We start from the raw sequence: 24,511 nt of genomic DNA, 5'->3' as shown, positions 1-24,511 counted from the left end.
TACTTCTTAATATGCCCCATCTCTCCGCACTGAAAACAAGCTCCCGCGACTGATCGGCATTGCTCCGAGGGATGGTTCTTTCCACAATGCACACAAGCATCCTTCTTATCACCAAAGCGGAAAACACCGCTAGACCGTGATCCAGATCCAGAAGAAGAAGAACCAGATTTCTTGAACGACTGAGACCTAGGGCTCAAAGTACTCGGAGGTCTAGAAGAAAAAAATAGCCCTACCACGCTGGAGACTGATCTCTGCCTGGCGACACCGGTTCACTAACCCATCGTAAGAAGTAGGATTATCACAGACAGTGACTCGATCAAAGATCTCCTGGTTAAGACCCTGGAGGAAATGGTCATACTTGGCCTCAGAACTGCCACTGATATGAGGAGCGAAGGGTAACAACTCGAAGAATTTCTGCTGATACTCATCAACAGACATACTCCCCTGCTTAAGGTTCAGGAGCTCAATCGTCTTCGCCTGGCGAAGGGCTGGAGGAAAATACAGCTGCATGAAAGCTGCACGGAAATCGGCCCAAGTCACCCTACCCTGGGACTGGACTATCGGCGCAGAAGTCGATCGCCACCACTTGCGCGCACGGCCCTCGAGAAGAAAACTAAGGGTCTCTATCTTCTGCTCCTCGGTGCACTGGAATGCACGGAAACAACTCTCCATGCGCTCTAACCAATCCTCAGCTTCATCGGGAGTCTCACCACCAACTAAAGGCTTAGGCCCCATCTGAATAAAACGATGCAAATCAAAACGCCTAGGACCATCCCGACGATGACGATGTTCACGGTAACGCCTACGATCGTCCTGATTACCCCAACGACCTACACTCCCCTGACTACTCTCATCACCAAAGTGGTCAGCCATCGCTACAAGATAGAATAGGGAAAATGGTCAACGAAAATCCCAAAACAGAAATCTATATCCCAAAATCGTAAGCATGCTCTGATACCATAAATGTAGTGACCCGTTCCAGAATCACCTACTAGTTGAGAACTAAACATGCAATTAACTTAATTAATAAAAATCAGAGATAACAGCGGAAATACCAACAAATGATAGTTATACAACCCAATCGAAATCAGAAGAACTCAAAATATATTCGGTACAACCATATCGAAATAGAATAGTACTGAAAACTAAACCAACCAGATACTCACTGTCCTCCTCCTGCTCTTCCCGAGCTGTCCAACCTGAGGCCTGCCCCGTGGGGATGGGGTGTCCAAGATAAACAAAACCGAGGACGTGAGCGATAAGAACGCCCAGTACAAAAGCATGAGTATACAAACCTATATGAAATGCACATGCTATGATATGATACCAGGGTAGTCAAGAAACAGGAGTCACAAAAGATCTCAAAATGCTCAGTCTAGAGGCGCCAAGTGGATAGTGCCGCGCGGTCCAACCTCTGGGTCACTGCATCCACTGCAAGAACAGACGTGGACCTAAAATGTCCCGGATCACCGAAGCCCTCCCGACCCGTCGGCCACTGTGTACTCTCGGTGTCCATGCGTCCACAAGACAAGACAGGGCTGAGCGGCCCCACAAGATATAGCTTATCTCGAAAGAGATACAGCTCAACAGTAAAGGCTATCTCGAAGAAGATACGGCTCAACATGAAATGCAACGTGCAGTAATAAACGTGACATAATAGCATGCATCATATGACATATATCAATGCACCACATAATCATGCAACACATATAAGAATGTATACTCAACCAGGATATCTCGGATAGTACTTTCGTACCTCTATCACAGCAAGCCTAGCCTTACGCAACACCGCTAATCAGGTCTAGAACAAGCCTTCGTCCGTCGACAGCCCTTTGATGTCGATTGCCTCGTAACTCAGGCGTCGCTACACTACCAATCCTGGCAGCTCTTGGCTATCGCTCGACCGGCAACTAACCCTAGAAACCTTCCAAATCTCTCAAATATGAGACACAACTCAAGGATTGTCAATACAAAATGAGGAAATCCGAGCACTATTTATAGGCTATGTTCGGATCCACCGAACCTACTTCGGAACGTCCGAACTCCCACGTGTCCATCAGCTCTTGACACCTCACGATCGGATCCACCGAACCTACACTTCGGAACGTCCGAACTCCCACGTGTCGATCGGCTCTTGACACCTCATGATCGGATCCACCGAACCCACTTCGGATCGTCCGAACTCTTCGGTACTACCGAACCATCTTCGGTCCGTCCGATTATGACCACGGTCAAAATTACACATTAAACCTTCTTAATCACCATTAATCCGTTAATTACCCAATCTGGAATTCGGGCTACTACAATATCTCTGAAGTGCCTGAGATTGGACCAGATATGATCAGAGATATGACAGAAAAAGTGAAGCTAATTCGAAAGAAAATGAAGGCAGCACAAGACAGACAGGCCAAATATGCCAATGTTCGACGTAGACCGTTGATATTTGAGGCAGGAGACCGAGTTTTCTTAAAGATTTCACCTTTCAGAGGAGTTGTCAGATTTGGCAAGAAAGGGAAACTGTCTCCAAGATACATTGGGCCTTATGAAATACTCGAGAAGATAGGGGATCGTGCCTATCGACTCGCTTTACCGTCTTCATTATCTGGGATACATGATGTCTTTCATGTATCGTTATTAAGGAAGTATCTTCCTGATGCTTCACATGCTATTCAACCAGACGAGGCCGAGCTGGATGAATCATTGAGCTATGTCGAAAAACCGATCCAGATTATTGATCGTAAAGAAAAACAGCTCAGAACGAAGACAATTCCACTGGTAAAAGTTCAATAGACTCGTCATGGGGTAGAAGAAGCAACCTGGGAAACGGAATCAGATATGAGACAAGAATTCCCAGAGCTGTTTCGATGATGTAAATTTGTATACAATTTTGTATATGTATATACTCCTTGTTGATACGAATGAAATGCTTGTGATTTCGAGGAGGAAATCGTATCTTAGGGGGGAGAAATGTAATGCCCGAGATTTTATGTCGCATTGAATTACGAGTATAGATTTTAATCGAGACGATTATGAAAGGGCTAACCGATACACAAAATGAGATCGCGTGTGAATTGATAATGTGCCAAGACAGTAGTATTGGCGCACAGGCACGATGATATGCGCGCACATGCGCGAGGACTCCAGGAAGGGTGGCGCACATGCGCGGATTGAGCACGCGCACATGCGCGTAGAGTCCAGAAGAGTTGGCGCACATGCGCCGAGTAAGTCGCGCACATGCGCGCAGCATCCAGAGGAGTTGGCGCACATGCGCCGAGGAATTCGCGCACATGCGCGAGCCTGCCGAGGAGTGATGGGCGATGACCAGTAGGTCTCGCGCATATGCGCCGGTAGTGTCGCGCACATGATCTTGAATTTAGAATTCGATTTGTGAGAAATCCGTCCTTTAGAATTTAAATCCGACTTCGGTACCGTGCTCCTAGCGACGTAGGCTACAACTGGGCGTAAGTTTTACTACGTTTTAACATGTTTTCAAATTATGATGTTGTTAGAATTGAATACGCGTCATATATGTTGTTCTGGACATGTTAGACAGTGTAGAATCGAAGTCAGATTAAGAAACGGACTGAATACGGAATTGTTATGATTTTCAGAGTTGAATTGACTGAGAAGTGATATCAGATTTGTACGGTGGTTGATTGTAAATGTCTGGAATTGATATAGACTGATATAGTATTATCAGTATCGCAAGATTGTACGGTTGTACCGTCAGAATTTGATAAAACAGAGATGTTATGATTTGATTAGATTATTGATACAGAATATTGATATTGTCATTGTCAGATTGAACAGTGACAGACTGTGAATCGAGACTTCGATTGTATCAGAAAGACAGCAAGAAAGGTATAAATAAATGTTGATTCGGGATTGCACAACTCGAGTTAGGTTTGACTTGAGTTTCCCTAAATCACATACTTTATTTTATTGCATTGATATTTGCAGATTATCAAATTGATATGTTACTGTATTGACTTAGAACAGAGTCAGAGTCTGAGTCTAGGGCAGACAGCCTAGCTAGGGCAGAACCGCCGAGTCTTTCTCAGAACCGATAAGACTCTAGACTTACGGTGTATCGACGAGCTTCAGATGTAGATCGACGTCTATCTCAGACACTCGATACAGCATACCAAAGTCTAAATTAGATTGGGATCCCTAGAATTGAGATAAGATAAGATTAGATCACAAGTCATTGATTCATGTAGTCAGATTAGATACATGCTTCGATGTTTGTTTATGCTTTTATATATGTTTTATATGATTGCATTTAATACATTGTTTATACTGGATATTTATATCTCACCGGAGTTATCCGGCTGTTGTCTTGTTTGTATGTGTGCATGACAACAGGTGGGACAGGTACAGGGTCACAGAGATGAAGACAGACTGAGATTAGAGTGGTGATACCAGACTTGGACTAGAGCTAGGGTTTGAACACTTGATAGTAGTTGTTGAACCTGAGTATGTATGATTGTATATTTTATCAGATTTATACTTTTATACTGATATGTATAGGAGTTTGATTCCATTACCTTCCGCATTTTAAAAAAAAAAAATTTAGACCCTGTTTATTATAATTGATTAATTAGTCCCAATCACGATTAAAGAAGATGATTAGCGTCCGGGTCCCCACATTGGGAAAAGAGAAAAAGCTTGGAGCAAGGCTTGGAGTGAAGATTTGAAAATTTTCGGGCTCAGTTATTCGCATTTCCATCATGACTCGTATTTCTAGTTTAATTTCTTCTTGTTTAAACATTGTTTGCTTATTTTAATCTTGACATCGAGTAGCTAAGTTTCATTATTTGTTGTAATTTAAGGGGATCCTACCCCAAAACCGAGTTTAATTAGTTCATATATCGATTTTTTATTTATCCTTGATTGTGCTATTATTTTTATTGCGTTGTTGAAGTGTAACTAACTTTAATAATGATATCACATTGCGAGTGAGTTCGAGAGAATAGCCCGTGATAGGAACGAGTAGCATAATCAATGGATTTACAATTTACATAGAAATATGAAGTCGGATACACATTGATAGTCATAGTTTGGTAGGGCGAAAGCTAGGGGATTTCATAGAATGAGATGCAATTCACCTTTGATAAATAATTAAAGAGATTTAGTTACTTCAATGAGTAGAATTAGTTTGGCATAACTTGAGAGGACGTGTTCAATTGGATAGGAAATCTTGTCGGAAGCGTAGAACACTGTCGAACGAATTAAGTAAATGAAAATGGGTAAGTGAATCGGGATTACCAACAAATTCATTTATAATTGAATATTTAATCAACCATTTAGCTTATTTCTTTAATAATTTAATTTGTGAATCATTTCGTTGATTTTTTATTTAATCGTAGTAGTAGTAGTAGTAGTAGTAGTAGTAGTAGTAGTAGTAGTAGTAGTAGTAAACAATCATCCAAATTAGCGTTGCTAAAGATTTTAATAACTGAGAATAACAATTGCGAAATACAATCTCTAATGGAACGATACTCGTACTCTGGTATGCTATATTATTACTTGACATAGTGCACTTGCGATTATTTTGAGCTTGAACATTATTAATTTTGACCAAGGCTTTTACAGTGCAAGTTTTACTCGATCAAGTTTTTGGAGTCGTTGCCATTAATCCACAATTTTATTCTTTGTTATATAGTTAAATTTAAATTTTATTAAATGCAAAAGTGTAATTAAATTTCAATGATAACTATAATCACACCCTCACTCTGCGAAACTAAATATATATGATTTATAATGGTCAAAAGTTAACATGTAATTTGTCAATTAAATATGTAATTTTTAATACCAATTTTAATAATCAAACCAACATATAAAATTATCTAGAAATAAAATTAAATATGTTTGAATTCTTAGTTCTGAACACTAATTATTGGAAGCTGACAATGATACAAATGAGTTTTTTCTTTTTTGTGTGATATGAACCATAAAATAAAAATAACAATTTGTTGCATAAGAGTTTTCATAAAGATTTGAAGTCGACTATGAATAAACACTTTCATTGTCATGAATGCTACTTTTTTTCATGAATGACCCAAACATTAAATATAATATCCTACATCTTATTTATCCTTAACTTATCCTTATATTATATATCACATGTTTATCCTATCATGTGTACCAAACTATACCTAAATATATTGATAGTTTGTTTAATCATTTGATGTTGAAAACAAATCTTTTTCACCGGCTGAAAGATGAATTTTTGGTCTAATTGAAAATAACATGGTCGATTTCTTCATAAAATCATTACTTACATCAACTTTTGGAAAATTTAGTACGAGATCATAATACAACAAATAAATAATGTTTTCAAGTAATGTTGCAACAAAGGGAGTGGTACAAGTTCTACATTTTTCCTTTATCTATTATTTTTCCAATGTGATTTTTCATAACAAGTTTTTTTATGACAATATTAAAAAGTAAGAGAACCGAAAGATTTCACATCTTTTTCTATTAAATTTATAACATTCATATATATATGTGTGTGTTTACATATATTAGACAAGAGATTATTTGTATACAATTTAAAAAAATTTAATTTTTTTTTATAAAATATATATGCTAGGATTGATATGATATTTTTTTTTTTGAATCAAGACATTCAAGCTTCATTAATTCAAATCAGAGTTTCTACAATCTTGGAGTAGAATATCCGAGATAAAAGCAGGACTATCATAAGAAATAAAAAGACTAGCAGAAGAATTGGCCGCCCTTGCGAGGGTGTGAGCAGCCATATTCGCTTGTCTTCTGGCAAAGCGAACTTCGTACGAAGGTTCTTGATAGAGAAGGGAGCAACACGCCGCAACAATCGATCCAAATTCACTACGATCCGCTAGATTTGAGGCTATAGCATCGACCACCAGTTTGGAGTCTGTTTCGAATAAAACGTTTTGTAGATCCAAGGAGACAACCCAAAGAATGGCATCAAGCAGTGCTTTCGCTTCAGCTTCTCGTACCTCAAGTATCCCATAACAATTATGCATCCTAGAGATCATGAAATCTCCATTGGAGTCCCGAATTATTGCTGCTACCCCAGTCTTGCGTGCTTCCTTAAAAATGGCTGCATCAATGTTGCACTTCATAAAGCCCGAAGGCGGTTTGTGCCAGCGCATTTCTTCAGGGGAGGGCATCATCTGTGCAGGTGGAACTTGGTCCATTTTTCGAGCATAATTCCATTGCTGGAGGAGGTCCGATGCAAGTGAGATATTAACTCTAGCTGGTCTATCCACAGAGTTCCATAACTTATCATTCCGATATCTCCATATGCTCCACAAAATCATGGCTAAGGTGGGCTTTTCTTGAGGTTGGCACCGTTCCAAGCATTGAGAGAACCATTGCGAAAAAGATTCTGAAGCATTAGCACATTCGTCAACAAGGTGTGTCAAGCTTGCAAGATTCCAACAGTTCTGAGCATAGGGGCAGTCTATGAAGAGGTGCCAATTATTCTCGATACCCGATCCACATAAAACACAACGTATGGGAACATTCAGTCCTCGGTTTTGTAGGTTATTGCGACAAGGAAAGCAATTTTTCACAACCCGCCAAAGGAAGAACTTGATCTTTGGTGGTACTTCGAGCTGCCACAGTTTAGCCCAAGTCCCAGATGCAATGCACGAATAGCTTGGTTGAGTATATGTATTCATAAGAAGTTTATACCCGGATTTGACTGAGTATATACCGTCACGGCTGAAGTGCCAAATTCTCAAATCTGCTGAATTCGGTGATACAAGAGGAATTTTTGTTATTTCCTCGATATCTCGTGGTTGAAAGGAATCCTGTAACACATCGAAATTCCATTGACTAGTAACAGGATCGATCAAATCAGAAACTGTCACTAGATGTTGCCCCTCATCAAGCTGGGTTTGTATATAGAAGTTTCCTGGATCTCGCAACCAAGGATCATGTAGGATGTTAACAGATCGGCCGTCCCCTATTTTCCAGCGTATACCTTGTGCCAAGATAGCTTGAGAGCTCCAGATGCTTCGCCATATGAAGCTAGGATTAGGTCCTAGTCTTGCATTTACAAAATCGTTTCTCGGAAAATATTTCGCTTTGAGTAGCCGAGAAGATAGAGCATCGGGGGCTGAAATACACTTCCAACCTTGTTTCGTAAGCATGGCAAGGTTATATCCTTCTAGGTTTCGATAGCCTAAGCCTCCCATTTCTTTTTGCACACATAGTCTATCCCAGGTCATCCAATGTATACCTCTTGCTCCATTTGATTTCGAACCCCACCAGAAAGAGTTCATCATTTTCTGGAGTTCATCTAGCAATGAACTCGGCAATAAGAAGCAGTTCATACAATAAGTTGGAAGAGCATGTGCAACAGATTTAATGAGTACATCTCGCCCTGCCGCTGATAGGGAGCTTTTCTTCCAATTTTGGATCCGTGTCCAAAGCCTATCCCGAAGATAGCCAAATACAGCCCTCTTTTTGCTACCCACAAGCGACGGTAGCCCCAAATATCTGCCGGTGTCCAGTGGGTTTGACACACCCAAAATATTTGACAGTTCATCCTTCAGTTCATGATCAATGTTATTACTATAAAAAATTCCAGATTTTTGCAAATTGATAGCTTGTCCACTGGCATGTTCATACGTCAAGAGGAGTTGCTTCATCGTGTTGCATTCATCTTGGGAGGCTCTAAAGAAAAAGAAACTGTCATCAGCAAAGAGTAAATGAGATATAATCGGAGCACCACGACAGATTCTGATTCCATGTAGTGTACCACGCGCAACAGCCTTGTCAATTAGCGCAGATAATCCTTGCGCACAAATAATAAACAGATAGGGTGATAACGGACACCCTTGACGCAGGCCACGCTCTGGGATTATCGGTCCAACTAGCTTATCATTTACCCGTATTGAGTATTTCACTGTAGTAACACACATCTTCATCATTTGGACCCATTCCTGAAGAAATCCCAGCCGCAGTAGCATTTGCTCTAAAAAGCCCCAATCAATGCGATCATATGCTTTGCTGATATCAATTTTTAAAGCCACATCTCCTCTTTTGCCTCTGGTCTTTCGTTTCATGTGGTGGATGATTTCAAATGCTGCTATGACTTATCATCTGTAATAGAGCGCTCCGGCACAAAAGCCACTTGTGAATTAGATATCAGTGGGGAAAGTACTTTTTTGAGACGGTTTGCCAAAACCTTCGAGGTGATGCGATAAATGACGTTGCAGAGGGAGATTGGTCGTAGGTCCTTCATCGTCGTTGGGTTGGGGCCTTTTGGTATCAACGTAATTATTGTGTCATTGAGAGACTCTGGGAACACCCCATTCTTTAACCATTCTATGCTATTTCGAAATACGTCTTCCCCCACAATATGCCAGAAACGTTGGAAAAAAGCTGGGTTGTATCCGTCAGGTCCTGGGGACTTATCCGGATGCATTTGAAATAAAGCTGTTCGAAACTCATCCCTGGTGAATGGCTCTTTTAGGCGTTGATTATCCTCCTCTGTAACCATCGGATTAATGTGCCTTACCACTGGTTCGTAGTGAGTTTCACTCGCTTTAAATAGATTATCAAAGTAGTCATGTGCAATGTGATTCAAGTCTGGAGTCTCATCATATGTTACACCACCTTCATCAGTTAGTTTCCTGATACAATTTCTTTCCTTTCGTCTAGTGGCCATGCTGTGAAAGAATTTTGTATTCATATCACCATCTTTCAACCAGAATTGTTTTGCCCGCTGTTTCCAAAACGCCTCATATTGTGTCAATAAGTGAGACAATTTTTCCTTTAGCTCAGCTACCCGTGCGATGGAGATTGGGTCACTTTTTTCACGAAGCTTTTCGATCTGCTCTTTCGTTTTTTCAATATCGGCGCGAGACTCTTTGTTCAGCTTACGACTCCACTTGGATAAGTTGCTGGAGAGATTTTGTAAATTTGTAATCACATCTCCATTCCCATAAGAATTCCAATTACCTGACACTACCCCCGGGAGTTCACTTTCTTTTAACCACCGATTTTCAAATCGAAACTTCCAGGTTGATGTGTGAACATTTCGAGGCTCAGTATCAAGCAAAATAGGTGAGTGATCCGATTGATATGATATTTTTAAAATTCAAAATTATAGGTAAATATAAAAATATTTATTAGAGAGAAATTAAAGTAATTTAATAAATACATAACATCAAAATTACATCAAAGATATTATGCAAGAGTAAAATAGTAAAAAAAATTATTGTCACATTTATAATAATATACTATATATAATTTTGATATATTGTTTATTTACTGTGGATAACTAGGCGAATTTCGCTAAAATGACGTCTTGCACATCAACTGTAAGTATTTATATGAACATCGATGATATGACATCTACATATTAAATATGACATATCATATCGAAACTGTATATCTAATATATAAATGTCATTTTAACGATGCTCGTATGAGGAGCTGCCATGTGTGTACAGTACTGTTAGTATGTATATTCAACTAATAATGAAATTAGAAATTAGAAGTAACTCCAAACCCGACCCTTTTATCCAATCCAAAGCATAAATGGCCCATCATCCATTTTCTTCCTTTCTGTATTGCTCACTCAATTTCTCTCTCTAGTTTCAGTCTTTTTGCTCATCTCTCTCTGTATCTACACCTATATCTCTTCATCGCGTCGCCTCATTTCTCGATCCAATCATCTTCTGTAAGTCTTGGAATATCCAATCTGAATTCCTTTCCCCGATCCCTAATTTTATGCAAGAGATGGAAAATTGAAAATTTAGTAGTTTCGATTGGGTTTTTGCTTGATTTGATTGTTGGTTTAAGTTGAGTTGCTTTTAATAAGTGCTTGTTTGGATTTTGATTTCAATATTTTTAGGATTTCGGTGCTTGATTTATTTTTTTATATATAGATTTGTTCTGGATTTAACTGAAATTTTACATCGGTACAATTCTTGGTCGATTTGTTTTGGATTTTTGAGTGGAGAGGTTGGTGAAATGGATTTGGGAGAGGTGGATGCCCCTGGTCGTTGACGAAGATTCTTATGTTTGACTTTGGATGGGTTTGGTGAAATTGAATTTTATTCTTAGTTGAATTAGTTCGCTGGTTAATTTTTAGGTTTTATTTTTAAAATTATTTGCTGGGCTTTTGGTCATGTTTATGTCTTGTCCATTGTTTAGAGTACTATGTGTGGAAACACTTCCAATTTAGCAGCTATGCTTGGTAAATATTTTTCTGATTCTCGAGAAATATGTAAATATACTAGTGCGACAGTTGGGTATTATCTCGTTAAACTTTACATATGTTTTCAGGCAACCATGAGTGAAGGAGGAGAAAGGATGTGTCCCCTCTGTGCTGAGGAGATGGATTTAACTGATCAGCACTTGAAGCCATGCAAGTGCGGCTATGAGGTACATCCCCTCGTGCATAATAAAGTGGAACTAAGAGATAAATATTTCTTTCCATCAATGGAATCTGTTTTAGAATTTTGAAAACCTTGTGCTTGTATTCTGGGCCAGAATACCAAGTGTTTTAAGTTTAATATTTCCTGTGCTTTTTACCTTGTATTAAATATTAAATATTAGTAATTTGAGTTTCACATTCTTAGCAAATGATTCTCCTGTCGGGCATGTTTGTAAACATATCAAGCAAGTTCCCCGTGTATTAATAAAGAGAGAAGAATTAAGGAATTGGGGATAGACAGTGTGAGATGATTTTGTTGTTTGATATTTACTAAGGCAAGAATACTGTCATTTATTTTCCGTTGTTTGCATGTTTCTTACAGTTTTTGAAGCAATACTTTTTTCGCAAGTCTCTTGCATGTTTGTCTGATTCACGTGCACACAATCTCTGAAGAAGTGCAATTGACCTGTTAAGTTCCTGGAGATATATCCTACTGTCCAAGAACTCATTTTAAAGTCATGCATTGTCCATTTGATTTTCTATACTGTTACAACTAAAATATAAATTTGACTGTCCAAATGTCCTTGAGCTGTACAAGGTAGATATCTCTCATTTTGTATTCACATTTATGGTTGTATTTTTACTGCAAAAAGTTTCATTTTGTCATGCCCTTGCTCTTGAAGACCACACTAGAAGTCAAGGTGGCACCCAACTTCAAATTATTGTATCTGAAGGGTGAATGAGATTATTTTACTTTGAAAATAGGGAGAATTGTTATCGGCTGTGTGAGTATGAAGGTTCTTAATTCATGTTTACTCTAATTGTAGTCAATGTCACCGGTTGCCTTTTCTTGTATGAAACACACCGGTTGCCTTTTCATGAAAACTAATATATGCTTTAAAGTTTAAACGCAGTTACAATGTTTGGGGAAAAATTTGCGGATGGATTTTTTTGTAGTTTAAATTATATTATAGCTATTAAAGTGACCGCTGCTAGAGCTATTGTTCCAGTAACTTGTTATGTGAAAATTTGAACAGTATTCATGATTTGTTGTCTCTTTTCTATCCATTTCTGGTGGGTGTTCTTTTTCACCATCTCAACTGTTTTATTTTCTAATGTGAATGACAAGGAAACAATTGCTGACTTTAACTAGCTAATGAAAATTTTAGTGGAAAATCTATAACATGAGGTTTGGGAATTTCATAATTGTCTAGAACTTCTTTTTCTGGCCTTCTTGGGAATGGATTTTACGGTTTTATCGACAGATTTTGGGTGTGAATGCTTATCTTATTGTTTCTTACCACATTTTTGCTATTCAACTTTTTTATATGCTATTTAATGCGCCTTTTGGGGGAAAATAATGGTTTTCTGATTTGGTGCCATGAATGTTTTCTATGTTTCAGATTTGTGTTTGGTGCTGGCATCAAATAATAGATATGGCTGAGAAAGATGAGACAGAAGGACGCTGTCCAGCATGTCGTACTCCTTATAACAAGGAAAAAATTGTTGGAATGACGTCAAATTGTGAAAAGTAAATGAGTTGATGCTGATGATGATACCTTTCACGTGTTTAAATTTAGATTATGGTGATCTATGCTTAATTTTATATTTTGATGGTTATGACAGGTTGGTTTCAGAGATGAGCGTGGAGAAGAAGCTCAAGTCGCATAAGGGGAAGAGCAAAACCTCTGAGGGAAGGAAGCAACTGGGCAGTGTACGAGTTATCCAAAGGAATCTCGTCTATGTAGTGGGGTTGCAACTTAATTTTGCAGATGAGGATGTTAGTTTTCCTGTGCTTATTTTATATTGCGAGTCTTCTTCAGGTTTCATTTCTTTTGTTTACCTATTGGTATTTTGTGTTGTTATCGATATTGATATTCATGTTAGCAGCTTCTTCAGCGGAAAGAATATTTTGGTCAGTATGGAAAGGTGCTGAAGGTTTCTATATCACGAACCGCGACTGGCGCCATACAACATTTTGCAAATAGTACATGCAGTGTGTAAGTTCTAAATAACCATGCTAAGCCCAAAATTGTAATGTTTGTTTGTTTTTAGAAGTTTTAAAATATTTTGGCGTTTTGTGCAATTTTATGTTCAGAGCAGCTTCTTTCTGTGTTTTGAAGGATTTGGGATGAGTTTGTGTCTGATATCGTTGCTCTCAAGTGCTGGTGAAAATGATGTCTTTTTTATTTTTTTTAAAATAATGTTTATATACTTTTTCTGTAAAGGAAGTCAATCATCTTAATATTGTTCCCAGGAAATCATTAACTATATCTCGTGGTCTAATTAGTTCTGAACTTGGATAATTTTAACTCCATACTGTTTATATGTTTGGAAGCACCAACCTCATATGGTGCCAGGTCTCTTGCCATATTTGGTTTGAGTAAGAACCCATATTATTTTCTCTTTTCTGTGTCTTGCCCTGAATACATTTACTTTTTTCTGGCCTAGATATATAACATATTCAAAGGAGGAAGAAGCCATTCGGTGTATCCAGTCAGTAAATGGTTTTACTTTGGATGGTAGACCTTTGAAGTAAGTGTTATTCTTTAATTGTATATTTATTGCTTCGTGTGATCCAATAGCTTTTGAAAGCCATTACTGCAGGGCATGCTTTGGAACCACTAAATATTGTCATGCATGGCTGAGGAATATGGTAAATATATTTACCTTTTCAAGTCAAATCAGGAAAAAAATCACTAAGACTTCTGAATTGTCCATTGAAGATATTATCAGAATATGTGCCCATTGCATATTGGTGAATCCATTGGTTTTCCTAATGAAAAATTATACCTTTTTTCCAGCCCTGCAGCAATCCTGATTGTTTATATTTGCATGAAATTGGTTCACAAGAGGATAGCTTTACTAAAGATGAAGTAATATCAGCCTACACAAGGTATTTCCATGTCAGATGCTCTCTGTTCCTTTTTTTTCCCATTGCATATTTATTTGATCCATTTACTTATGTTTTTGTGCACATGCGTGAATCTCGTGTTATGTTAGTGCGAAATAAAAGTCTCTGTTTTTAAACATACGAACTATTTGAGCAGTTTCTATATTTTGGTACTTTTTTTACACATTCCAGTGGCAGCCATGTCGGTTTATTGATTCATTTTAAACTAGTGATGATGTGGTGTTCTCCCAGCTGTATGTGCCTATTACAGTCATTTTCGGGCTCTATGTGTGAAGATTAAATATTGCACAAATAATCAGTCGAGTAAATACTTGTATTGCGGAGAACTTATTGAAGTGATTGTAAATTTTTTTCTGTATGGTGAAATGTTTGCTCTGCCAAGTAGCTGACATTTGTTTCAAAATAATTTCTTAACTGACCCTGTGTGGAACAAGATTTCATTTATGAACGACATATTCCTCATTGAGGCTCAAGGCTGATTTTGAAAAGTATTTTTTGTTTATGTTTCACCAGTTTTAAATTAGCGTTATGTCTTTATCTCTGCTAATTTTTGTTGTGCATCAGAGCTAATTCGAAAACTATGATTATTCTCTATTTTTCACGTGTTATGTATAAAAAAATATTTTCTGCTTTTTTATGATTTTCTGTGAGTTTCATCATTGTTTATGTTGTAGTTAAATTGACTTAACACTATTATTTTAAAGGAGTAGAGTTCAACAAATTACTGGTGCCACAAATAGTAGTCGTTCAGGAAATGTGTTGCCACCACCGGCAGATGAGAACTGCAATAACAGCCCTGCCCTTTCAGGGAAGCTTATCAACAAAACTGCTGCAAATACAAATGTAAGAACTCCTTTTCTTCAATCTTCACAAAAGCACTTGCCTTCCAGCTGATGGTGCTTACTGGCTCAGTTTATGGTATTTCAACTTTTATTTATTTTTTAGTCCGTGGAATATATCATGGCTGCTGCATTCAGTCCATGAAGACAAAATTTTTGGTTTTAATATTGGCGAGTACGGTCTGTCAAGTAATTGACTTTATTATCTATAACCTATTTAGTCGATAATTTTGATGGTAGATTGATGGTGGCTGTTAGGGTTCCTGTTGTAATTATAATTGAAATATATTGTTTAAAACACCTCTATGCTATATTTCCAACTGATTTATGTTTGGTCACCCTGGTCAGCACAATTCAGCTAGTGGTGCTGTAGTATCTCCACCACATAGTAGCTCAGGTAGATCTGCTGCTCTTCCAGCTGGAGCATTGTGGTATGTCATTCTTTGGCTATACTTACTTTATCTAATTTTCACTGTCTCTCAGTGTTCTATTATGTTTCCAGGGGAACTCGTTCTTTCAATAATCAGCCAATTTCTACGTTTACACCCTGTTCCAATGGGCCACTTAAACCTGATGCTTGTAACAGTCTGGTGGCATCTTCTGCTAAAGTTGCAAGCCTGATTCAGGTTTCTTCATTGCAAACCAATACTGGAAAAAATTTGGTTCCTATTGAAGAAAACTCCATATCTCCAGATAAAATAAAGCTGGAAAATTTAGTGCCTGCTAAAAAAGAATCAAAACCAGATAGCATTGCAGTGCTTAAGAGTTCGTCTACTTCCGCACATCCCCCAACATCCCCATTAAACCAGCAGCTGCATGGCGCTGATACAACTAAGTCAGCCCATAATCTTTCTAAGATGGTCGGTTCTTCCTTAAAGTCTTTTGGGCCTTCTTTAAACAACAATTATATGGATGCCACTGATGAAATTATTGAGAACACATGCTCTGATTTTATGTCCTTGGGCATCCATAACTATGCTAAGCAAATTAAAGAGGCAGCGACTTCTGAGGCACCTGCAAGATCTGAAAATATGACTAATGCTCTCTGTGTCACAGATAGCCTATCTGACTTTGGTTTGGGAATTCCCTCTCAGCCGACACAAGTTAACATATGTGAGACAGAAGATGACTTGTTGTCTTTTGACAACCAAAGGCTCAAGGATCCTGAGCTTACTGCCAGCATAAATCATCTACCAGATATTTTCAGTTCGTTTCATGTGACAAAGCTTTCCACTATTCCTTCTGTGTTAAATATCGCTGATGGTCCTACCAGCATTGATTTTTGTGGGCCAGTTGTAGATAAGAAAGATAACTTGATAGTTTCTGCTTCTAATTTTCCTTTAAAGTCTGGTGGGCATCCTTATAACAGGCTCAACAGTCTCGATTCTAATGATGTTGAATTTTCTAATTTATTTCCGAGCGAGGATAAAAGGTCACTGTTAGGGAGATATGAAGGTGAAGTGGCCATTGGTGCTGGTAATATGGGGGAGAACAGCATTATATCGAATATTTTGTCCATGGACTTTGATTCATTGGACGAATCTTTAACATCACCTCAAAACCTTGCCAAACTGTGGGGTGAAACTGATAAACCCCAAGGGTCTTTTGGAGTATCAGGTTCATGGAAAGTACAGAACAGCAACCAATCAAGGTTTTCATTTGCTCGAGAGGACACGAACCAAGTAACAAATTTTGGACGGTCTAGTAATTTTTTGGAAAAAGAATTCAAGCAGCGTCCTTTTGGCAATGATGTCCCTTATAGCAACATCATGCATCTTGACAATGATAAGATTGCTCCTCGCAATAATTTTCCATTTTTAGGCAGAAGTGAATCTGATGTTTTTACTGACAGTCATTCTAATATCTCCAATAATAAGCTTTCTGGTAAGTTCTCTCTGATTCTTATTCCCTTATTCATTAATGAGTTTACTTGGCTTTCATTTTAAATGCAGTTTTTATATCATGAAATTTCATTGCTTACGGAATGACTGTGAGCATGTGTAGTTCACGTTTCATGTGTAGTTCATGTTTGATTGTCATCTAATTAAGCAAGTACCAAGACATTTAGCTATATACTCTTTTTGTAAGTTGTTCCCAAGAATAGCATAACAATATCTTGGATTGTCTCAAGGAATAGATTTTGGTAAATGCTATTTGTTATAATATAGGATAGATAGAGAAGTGTATACACTGATTTTACATCGACGAGGGTAGATGCCTACTGAATTTTCCGTATTCTGTCACATGTTAATTGAAGAACCTGATTTGTGATGTCGAGTGAATTAAGAGAATGATGGGATGATTGTTTATCTCATTTCAGTCCTTTCGCCGTCTCATCCAGTTCTTTCTTTTGCCAATTCTTTTAACAGTTTCAAGATCTCAGATATCCGCCCCTCCAGGATTTTCAGCGTCTAGTAGAATCCCACCTCCAGGTTTCTCATCATATGAAAGGGCAGATCAGATTTCGGGCACATTATCTGGTAACAAGTTTTTTAGGCTGAGCATATATATGTAATGATTATATTTTTGCTCATAACTTACCTTTTTTTTTGTTTTTCTGTTCCTTTTAAATCGTGCAGGAAATCATATACATGATGCCTCCTCTTTTTCAAGAAATCAGTGGCAGACACCTCCTAGTAGCAATACTTTTATTAACTGTGATATTGAATTCATGGATCCTGCAATTTTGGAAGTTCGCCACGGTACATTTCCAGGTGGCATCAACAGTCCAGTCCTAGATGTAAAGTCCTGTTATTCTCCACAGTTGAATACATTCGAGGAGGCAAGGCTCCAATCATTTTTGCAAAGATCTCTTCCTCCACACACAAACCAGAGAATTAACGAACTTGGGGATGGTTTTTCCTCCATCTCCGATGTTTATGGAGTTCGTTCAAGGGTTATGGAGCAAACCCTATCCAACAATTTCTCTCCATTCTCTCAGTTTACCCACCCTCAGCCTAGAAATGCAATAACTTCTAATGGCCAATGGAATGGGTGGAATGAGGGCCCTGGTGCAAATAATTTGGGTATGGCAGAACTTCTCAGAAGCGAGAGATTGGGATTTAATAAATTATATGGTGGTTATGAAGATTCAAAGATCCACATGCCCGGTTCTGGAAATATGTACAACGGGAGTTATGGGATTTAAGTGTCTTATTTTCCTTGGCTGGTAACTGTATGGGTGATGAAATAGGATTATCGTGTGTGATGTAGATGAATTCACGTGAAGGATAAAATACAAATGACCCATTAACTAGCTCTCATCCCATCTCATAAACGCACCGGAAAGTTCCAAGAATGTTACGGTTCAAGGAGATGAGATTGGTGATTAGTCTTACTTGGCAACTTTCAGGTTGGTGAAAGATCAAACCTTCCCAAACAATGTCTGGAAACCAACAGGTAATTTTTGACCTGTTTATTCTTTCTGCTCCTTTCGACTTTATTAAATTGTAAGTTTAGCCAGTGATCCTCTGGTTGCATACGTATGATTTGTGGGCATCGAATAGTCTCATACCTCTCGTTGATAAATTAGTAAATTATATGATTCTTGTCCAAGGTGGGGAAAAAAACATTTTTAGCAAAATTTGATAAAGTTATATCTTTTTCCAGCTAAGTGTTATTTTCACTCGACTTATTTTACTTGAGTTCGAGGATTATCAATGCTTTTTTTTTCCTCTTTGTGTGTAAATACTGAACAACTTTGTACATAACCCATTTTAGGGGTTACAAAATCAGACACGACCCACCAACCCGACACAGTTCAACCCCAAAAAAATAATGTTTGAGTTTGGGGTTTTCGGGTTTGGGTTGGACCCAATAGCTGACCCGAAAAAATTATCGGGTTGGGTTCGGGTCAACTCGGATTGAATCGAAAATTTAATTTTATTAATAAATATTGCCAACATTTTTATATATTGTATGTATGAAAAAATATTTATTGTATATTTAGATCGTAAATTTTCATAATTTAATATTTATTTTGAACAATTTTTATTTGATTTAGTAAATATACTTTATTTTTTCAATTAAACTTTCAAATTTAAATCATATAGTATTATGTATTTATATTAATTTTTTTTGAATTTGATTTAACTTTCTTTAAAAAAATACAAAACCGGGTTGATTCGGGTTCGGGTCGAGAGTTTTCGGGTTAGGTTCGAGTTGAGCAATTTTTGAATAGTATTATTGTTCAACCCACCCAACCTATGCGAATTGACACCCTTAACCCATTTCCATTATAAAAAAATTAAATTAAAATCTTCCAACTTTTTGTAGCAAGGAGATCTCGTTCTTAGTTTTACGACTAATTTGCAGATGAAAGGAGCTTAAGATTGAGGCACGAAGTAAGGGGCTGCACGCCAAATGATATACATTGTGATCCTTCAGTTTTTGAGCGTCTGTTTCCGTTGTACTGAAGAATCAGATCAGTTATTTCAGATAAGGTGAGAGCTTTTACTAGTATATGCTGCTTGTATATATATATTACTTAATTATGACCAGAAGACTGTTGATGTTTCACATATACTCGAAAACCTTTTTCTTTTACAACGTTATGAAGTGGGAGAGTTGCAAGCGATGCACTATTTATCTCGAAAGTGTTATAATGTTTGTTAGTACAAGAAACTGGCCATTTGGTCATCTGTCTTTGTCCTGTAATGGCCTTGTTTTGTAGATGTAATTTTCATCCTTTCTAAATATATGAAATCATCCCATTCTGTCTTCAATATTATGTTTATCAATGCACAGAGAATATGTTGGTAAGGATATATCATATTTCTCAACCGAAGATGTGCATCACCAGTTGCACGCTATAACAAGCCAATTGGCACTCGTACGGGCATTTGTTTTCTTAGCCTAGATTCTAACGAAAACGAATTTTGCAAGCGAAGGTTTCTCATTTAACATACTAGACTAGATATGTTGGACATGTGAGCTGAAAAATGTTGTGTTTATTTGGTTCACGTGGATTGAATAGTGATGGTGATCGATCATCTTTATTATTATTATTATTTAGGATATGTGGGATATGTAGTTAACCATATATGTATGTGTGTTCATATAATTATAATATAGTTCTATGAATTCAACAAGCAAACAAACATTACATGATTTTAAATTAATGATGAAACAAAATTTCAAAATTAAAATCCGTCATTTTAAATATAATTTGAAATTTATATCAAGGCATAAAAGGAATAGTAAAAAGAGTAATTTTTTCTTGCCTTTCATCGACAATAGTTGAACGATAAACGTTACACAGAGTCATTGTTTTGCTCAATTATTGGAGAGGATTGGATGCCAAAAATATGTGACTTCCACTGACATACATGACGTGAGCTGGGTGGATCTCCAATTAATATGGCTGATGCTATTGGGGAAATTCATGACGACCGTCGACAACGATTCAACGTGGTTGAAATGTCAAAATAGTGAGAAAAAAATTTATAAAATTAAATTTCATATTTTATATCTTATTATAAGTTATTAAAATATTCAACAATGTTAATCTGTATTATCCTCAATATATAAATTTTTTACATGATTTCTCGTAATCTGTTATCCACAATACTCGATCAAAACTAACTCATTGTTCCTAATATTCAAATTGGATAATAAGTTTTAGAGATTGTTCTAGCTTTATATAAGACACGTACAATTTCCAAAGCTCCTCCAATGGCTACTAATTAGATTGAGATATATGAGATAAATGGACTGTAATGTACACGTAGCGTACCATGCTTTTGAACATATTTAAAATTTGCGAAAAATATAATTCGTTAAAATCAGAGTAAATGAAATAACATGCGTAAAAATCCTTAAACTTAAGCGGTCCTCGGGTTAGTCTTCCGGCTAGTCCGAGCCATCTCACTAGTCTCCGCCTCTCGTCTCCTCAAACTCATCCTCACTCTGCATCGATCAAGTCTAGTGAGTCTAAAGACTCAACATGTATAAACTGGAAATATAAAGTAACGTATAATAAAACCATATGCATTTTAAAGTAACACATACATAACTTAACTTTGAACATACCTACATAACCATAGACGTCCCATCGATTTATAAACATTTTCATAAACATAATTGCAACATACATACTTAAACATGCATATCATCATCTTTTTGCGTAAAGATATGTTTCAAAGCAAGTGAACCATAACAGTGCACCTGATCAGACTAAACCACAGTACTGGGCTGGCAGAGATGTCCACTACCACATACATAAGATCCCCGGTCATACTTTACCCCGTGGATTGCTCTCTGGTCATACTTTACCGCTTTCCCGCTTTCCAATCCTGATCAAAATCCGGTCATACTTTACCAGGGTGGAAAGGTCCCGAACACGTTCTCCGACTTCCAAACCCTTTCATATTTGGTCACAAGACAAGTAGCAAACATAAAAACATAAAATATTTTCTTTGCACGTCGAACATACTAATATATTATGCATGTCTGTCCAAGATAAAAAAAAAGTTTAAATTTTTTTTTCCAGATAGCTTGGCGCTCGGGCGGTAAAATCTTACCGCTCGGGCGCCGCCCACTCGGTTGGGCTTTAAAATCCTAAAAAAAAAACATTTTTTTACACCGTTCGAGTAATCACACGAAAATGATCATAACTCACTCGTTTCTTGTCTGAAAATTACGAATTTACTATCAAATCGAAGGTATCAAAAAGTACTACGTTTTATATGTTGAAAGTTTTCCAGAAAATAGATAAAAAAATTCGCATGATTCGAAATGACAGCAGATTCGGTTTTTGAGATCTAAAAATCGTTCCAAATATCGTTTCAAACAATTTTGCTCAAAGTTTGCATAACATAAATGGATTTTTACACACAATATACATTAAAATATTTACTATGACAAGATCGATGCAAAAATGAAAGATTATACATTTCTTTGCTTCTAAACCCTCGAAGATAATGAATCCCGATGCGGTGAACTACAGGAGATGACCGGGAGACGATTGATGCACGTTTTATTGCTCAAAAATGAGTGAAAATCTTTATAAATTTGCAAGGGGAAGGGGTGGCTGCTACTAAAACTGTAAGAACCCTAGTTCTATCAAAAAGAGAGAAAATGCAAGTGTGCGTGTGAGTGTGTGTGGCATGTGTGTGCGTGTATGTATATAGGTTAGGGAGTTAATTAGGGGGTAATTTGATTAATTAAAAATACTAATAGCCAATTAACATGCTAAATAAAATATTAATTCCCCACTAATTTATTATCACCCCTAAATTTAAATAAAATACACATTTGATATACTTTCACGAATTAAAAAATCTCCAACTATTCAAATTAGTATTTTTGAAAAATTTAAAAATCTTAAAGTCATCTAATAAATTAAATTAGGCTTTAAAATGCTTAAAATTCCACAAATCATTTAAAATAACAATTTTTTGACTTGAAATAAAATACCACATTTTCATAAATCGCCTAAATCGTCACCGGTCTCTTTTCTCGATCTCGCATCGAATATTCGCCTGAAACACAAAACTGAAGAAAACAATTTTAACGTACATCAAATAAACATATAAAAATTTAAAAATAATGTGAATCGTAAATCATGCATGGTTAAAAATCATTTTAAAAATTAAATAATAATTTTAACTATTTAATAAATGCAAGGGTTTACGTGTACTGATTTTGGGCTCTACAATACGCTGACCATAATCTATTGGTTTTTTCATGCACTATCATTAATATCTAGGGAATCATGAGACGATACTAATAGGCGCTCTTACCTTGATTTGATGGGTTCTATTAGAAATGAGTTCTAACATTTATATGATCAATGAGTAGATGCATAGAATATGGCTAATTATGGTAAGCTCTTATAAGAGACACATGTTTTCTCGAACCACATGTTTTGTGGACCTACTGTTAGTTGTATCCCCGAATTATTGAAGGTCGCATAAGTATTGGTTTCTGTATTCTCATTGAGAGAGCAAATTCAAAGATTTGAATTTTGTTATTAAGTTTGATGTAGATCAAAATTTTGGTTTGTAAAATATTTTATAATCGAATTCCATATTTGAAAATTTTGAAAGTTAGCACTGCGGTAAATAGTGAGTTCATTTTCTTGAATTTTATGAAGGTGTTCCAAAATTGTTGGCTGTCAAATTTTGAGTCAGTAGTTAAATGCCTTCGACTAGTTGACTATGACTAAGTTGATTCTTTTTACTAGTTGACTTTGATAGAGTGGACTTTGAACGTTTGAATTCGACCAAATTGACATTGAAAAGTTGATTTGACTTAGTGGTTTTCGAAAAATTTGATTTTACATCATTATACCGATGTTTGCACTCGCCACAAGGATGCTATCTGATTGTGGATCGAGATTATGATAAAATCACGATCATGGATGGTTTGATTATTAGGCTTGGAATATCCTATTGAAACACTAACTAGTAGGTGTCCTAGTTTGGAAAAATACTCAATAGAAGTTTTTACTCATTGAACTGGAGTGCCCTAATCAAACTCTAACTACTAGAAGTTTTGACATGTTGATTCGGAGTGTCCCAACAAAACACCAAATATTAGGTGTCCTAGTTATTCAAAACACATGAAATAATCCTATAAGGATTCTAAAATATACATGCTATCTTTAAATAGAAGATCACACATCAAAGTTTGACAACCAAAACTCTCTCCTCTCCAACTCATATTCAGCCTCCTTGTTCTTGAACAACCTCTTGGCCGACCACCTCTCTCCACCACCGACTGTCGCTGCACCGTCGTGCTACCACCATGCCCCCGCCAGTCATTTCCCTTTCTCAGCTCAAAGAATTTTATAGATTTTCTAGAGCGATCTAGAAGAATAACAATGGAATTAGTAGTTTACTCTATATGGCGATTGAAGAAAGGTAACTTCAAGTTGATTGTTCGTAGGGATTGATAACAAGAACTATATCTGCTTAACATTCATAGTAGTTGGAGCTAAGGGTTTAGACAATAAACGTAAACAATCGATAAACACCATATGTTGGATTGAAACATACAAGTGCCAAGTCACGATTTTGCATGTCAAAATAAAAATTTAGAACTTTATTGATTCTTGAATATGAGAAAATGATACACCAACATTAATTGCAAAGGTGGTTTGATGGATTCGTAAATTCTTTCAACATCTACATGCATTTTCAAGAGTTGTAGGGTGTACAAACTCGTTCTATTAGTCACTTCATAGTCAAAGAGCTCATACAAGATGGGACTTCGGTGCATGAGCAGTTTGTGGGTCTGGACTTGGTATCTAAAACGAGCTATTGACATACAACTTTTGTTGTTGCTCCTTTTCTTGTTTAACTGTTGGTGGTGAATTTTAATATGAACAAGCTTGAAACAACCTTTGATGAGTTGGTCAATGTTCTTACT

At 36.9% G+C, this 24,511-nt stretch overlaps 1 protein-coding gene across 4 annotated transcripts; it reads left to right on the top strand.

The window, feature by feature from the left end:
- The first annotated feature begins 10,528 nt into the window (after positions 1 to 10,528).
- Positions 10,529 to 19,487, top strand: LOC140834052 (uncharacterized). Of its 4 annotated transcripts, none has more exons than XM_073198659.1 (14): positions 10,529 to 10,687; positions 11,296 to 11,394; positions 12,790 to 12,917; positions 13,013 to 13,166; positions 13,277 to 13,386; positions 13,838 to 13,921; positions 13,994 to 14,042; positions 14,191 to 14,282; positions 15,011 to 15,143; positions 15,488 to 15,570; positions 15,642 to 17,023; positions 17,509 to 17,619; positions 17,719 to 18,538; positions 19,454 to 19,487. In XM_073198659.1, the coding sequence occupies exons 2-13, from the start codon at positions 11,302 to 11,304 to the stop codon at positions 18,285 to 18,287; spliced, it is 2,988 nt and encodes a 995-aa protein (XP_073054760.1). In that variant the 5' UTR covers positions 10,529 to 10,687; positions 11,296 to 11,301; the 3' UTR covers positions 18,288 to 18,538; positions 19,454 to 19,487. The 4 variants fall into 4 exon arrangements, with proteins under 4 accessions (XP_073054760.1, XP_073054757.1, XP_073054759.1 ...); XM_073198656.1 differs by having other exon boundaries at positions 15,005 to 15,143; XM_073198658.1 differs by having other exon boundaries at positions 13,274 to 13,386.
- The last annotated feature ends 5,024 nt before the right edge of the window (positions 19,488 to 24,511 follow it).

Source organism: Primulina eburnea, chromosome 6 (assembly GCF_022965805.1).
Source record: "Primulina eburnea isolate SZY01 chromosome 6, ASM2296580v1, whole genome shotgun sequence".
Lineage (NCBI taxonomy): Eukaryota > Viridiplantae > Streptophyta > Magnoliopsida > Lamiales > Gesneriaceae > Primulina > Primulina eburnea.
The sequence above is the reverse complement of the archived record's forward strand: the minus strand, read 5'-3'. Positions and strand labels throughout refer to the sequence as shown.

Coding starts and splice junctions, on each gene's coding strand:
- LOC140834052 (XM_073198655.1), top strand. CDS start 11,302: ATGAGTGAAGGAGGAGAAAGGATGTGTCCCCTCTGTGCTGAGGAGATG. Junction 12,918..13,012: donor ATGACGTCAAATTGTGAAAA/GTAAATGAGTTG, acceptor TGGTTATGACAG/GTTGGTTTCAGAGATGAGCG. Junction 17,620..17,718: donor GATTTCGGGCACATTATCTG/GTAACAAGTTTT, acceptor TAAATCGTGCAG/GAAATCATATACATGATGCC.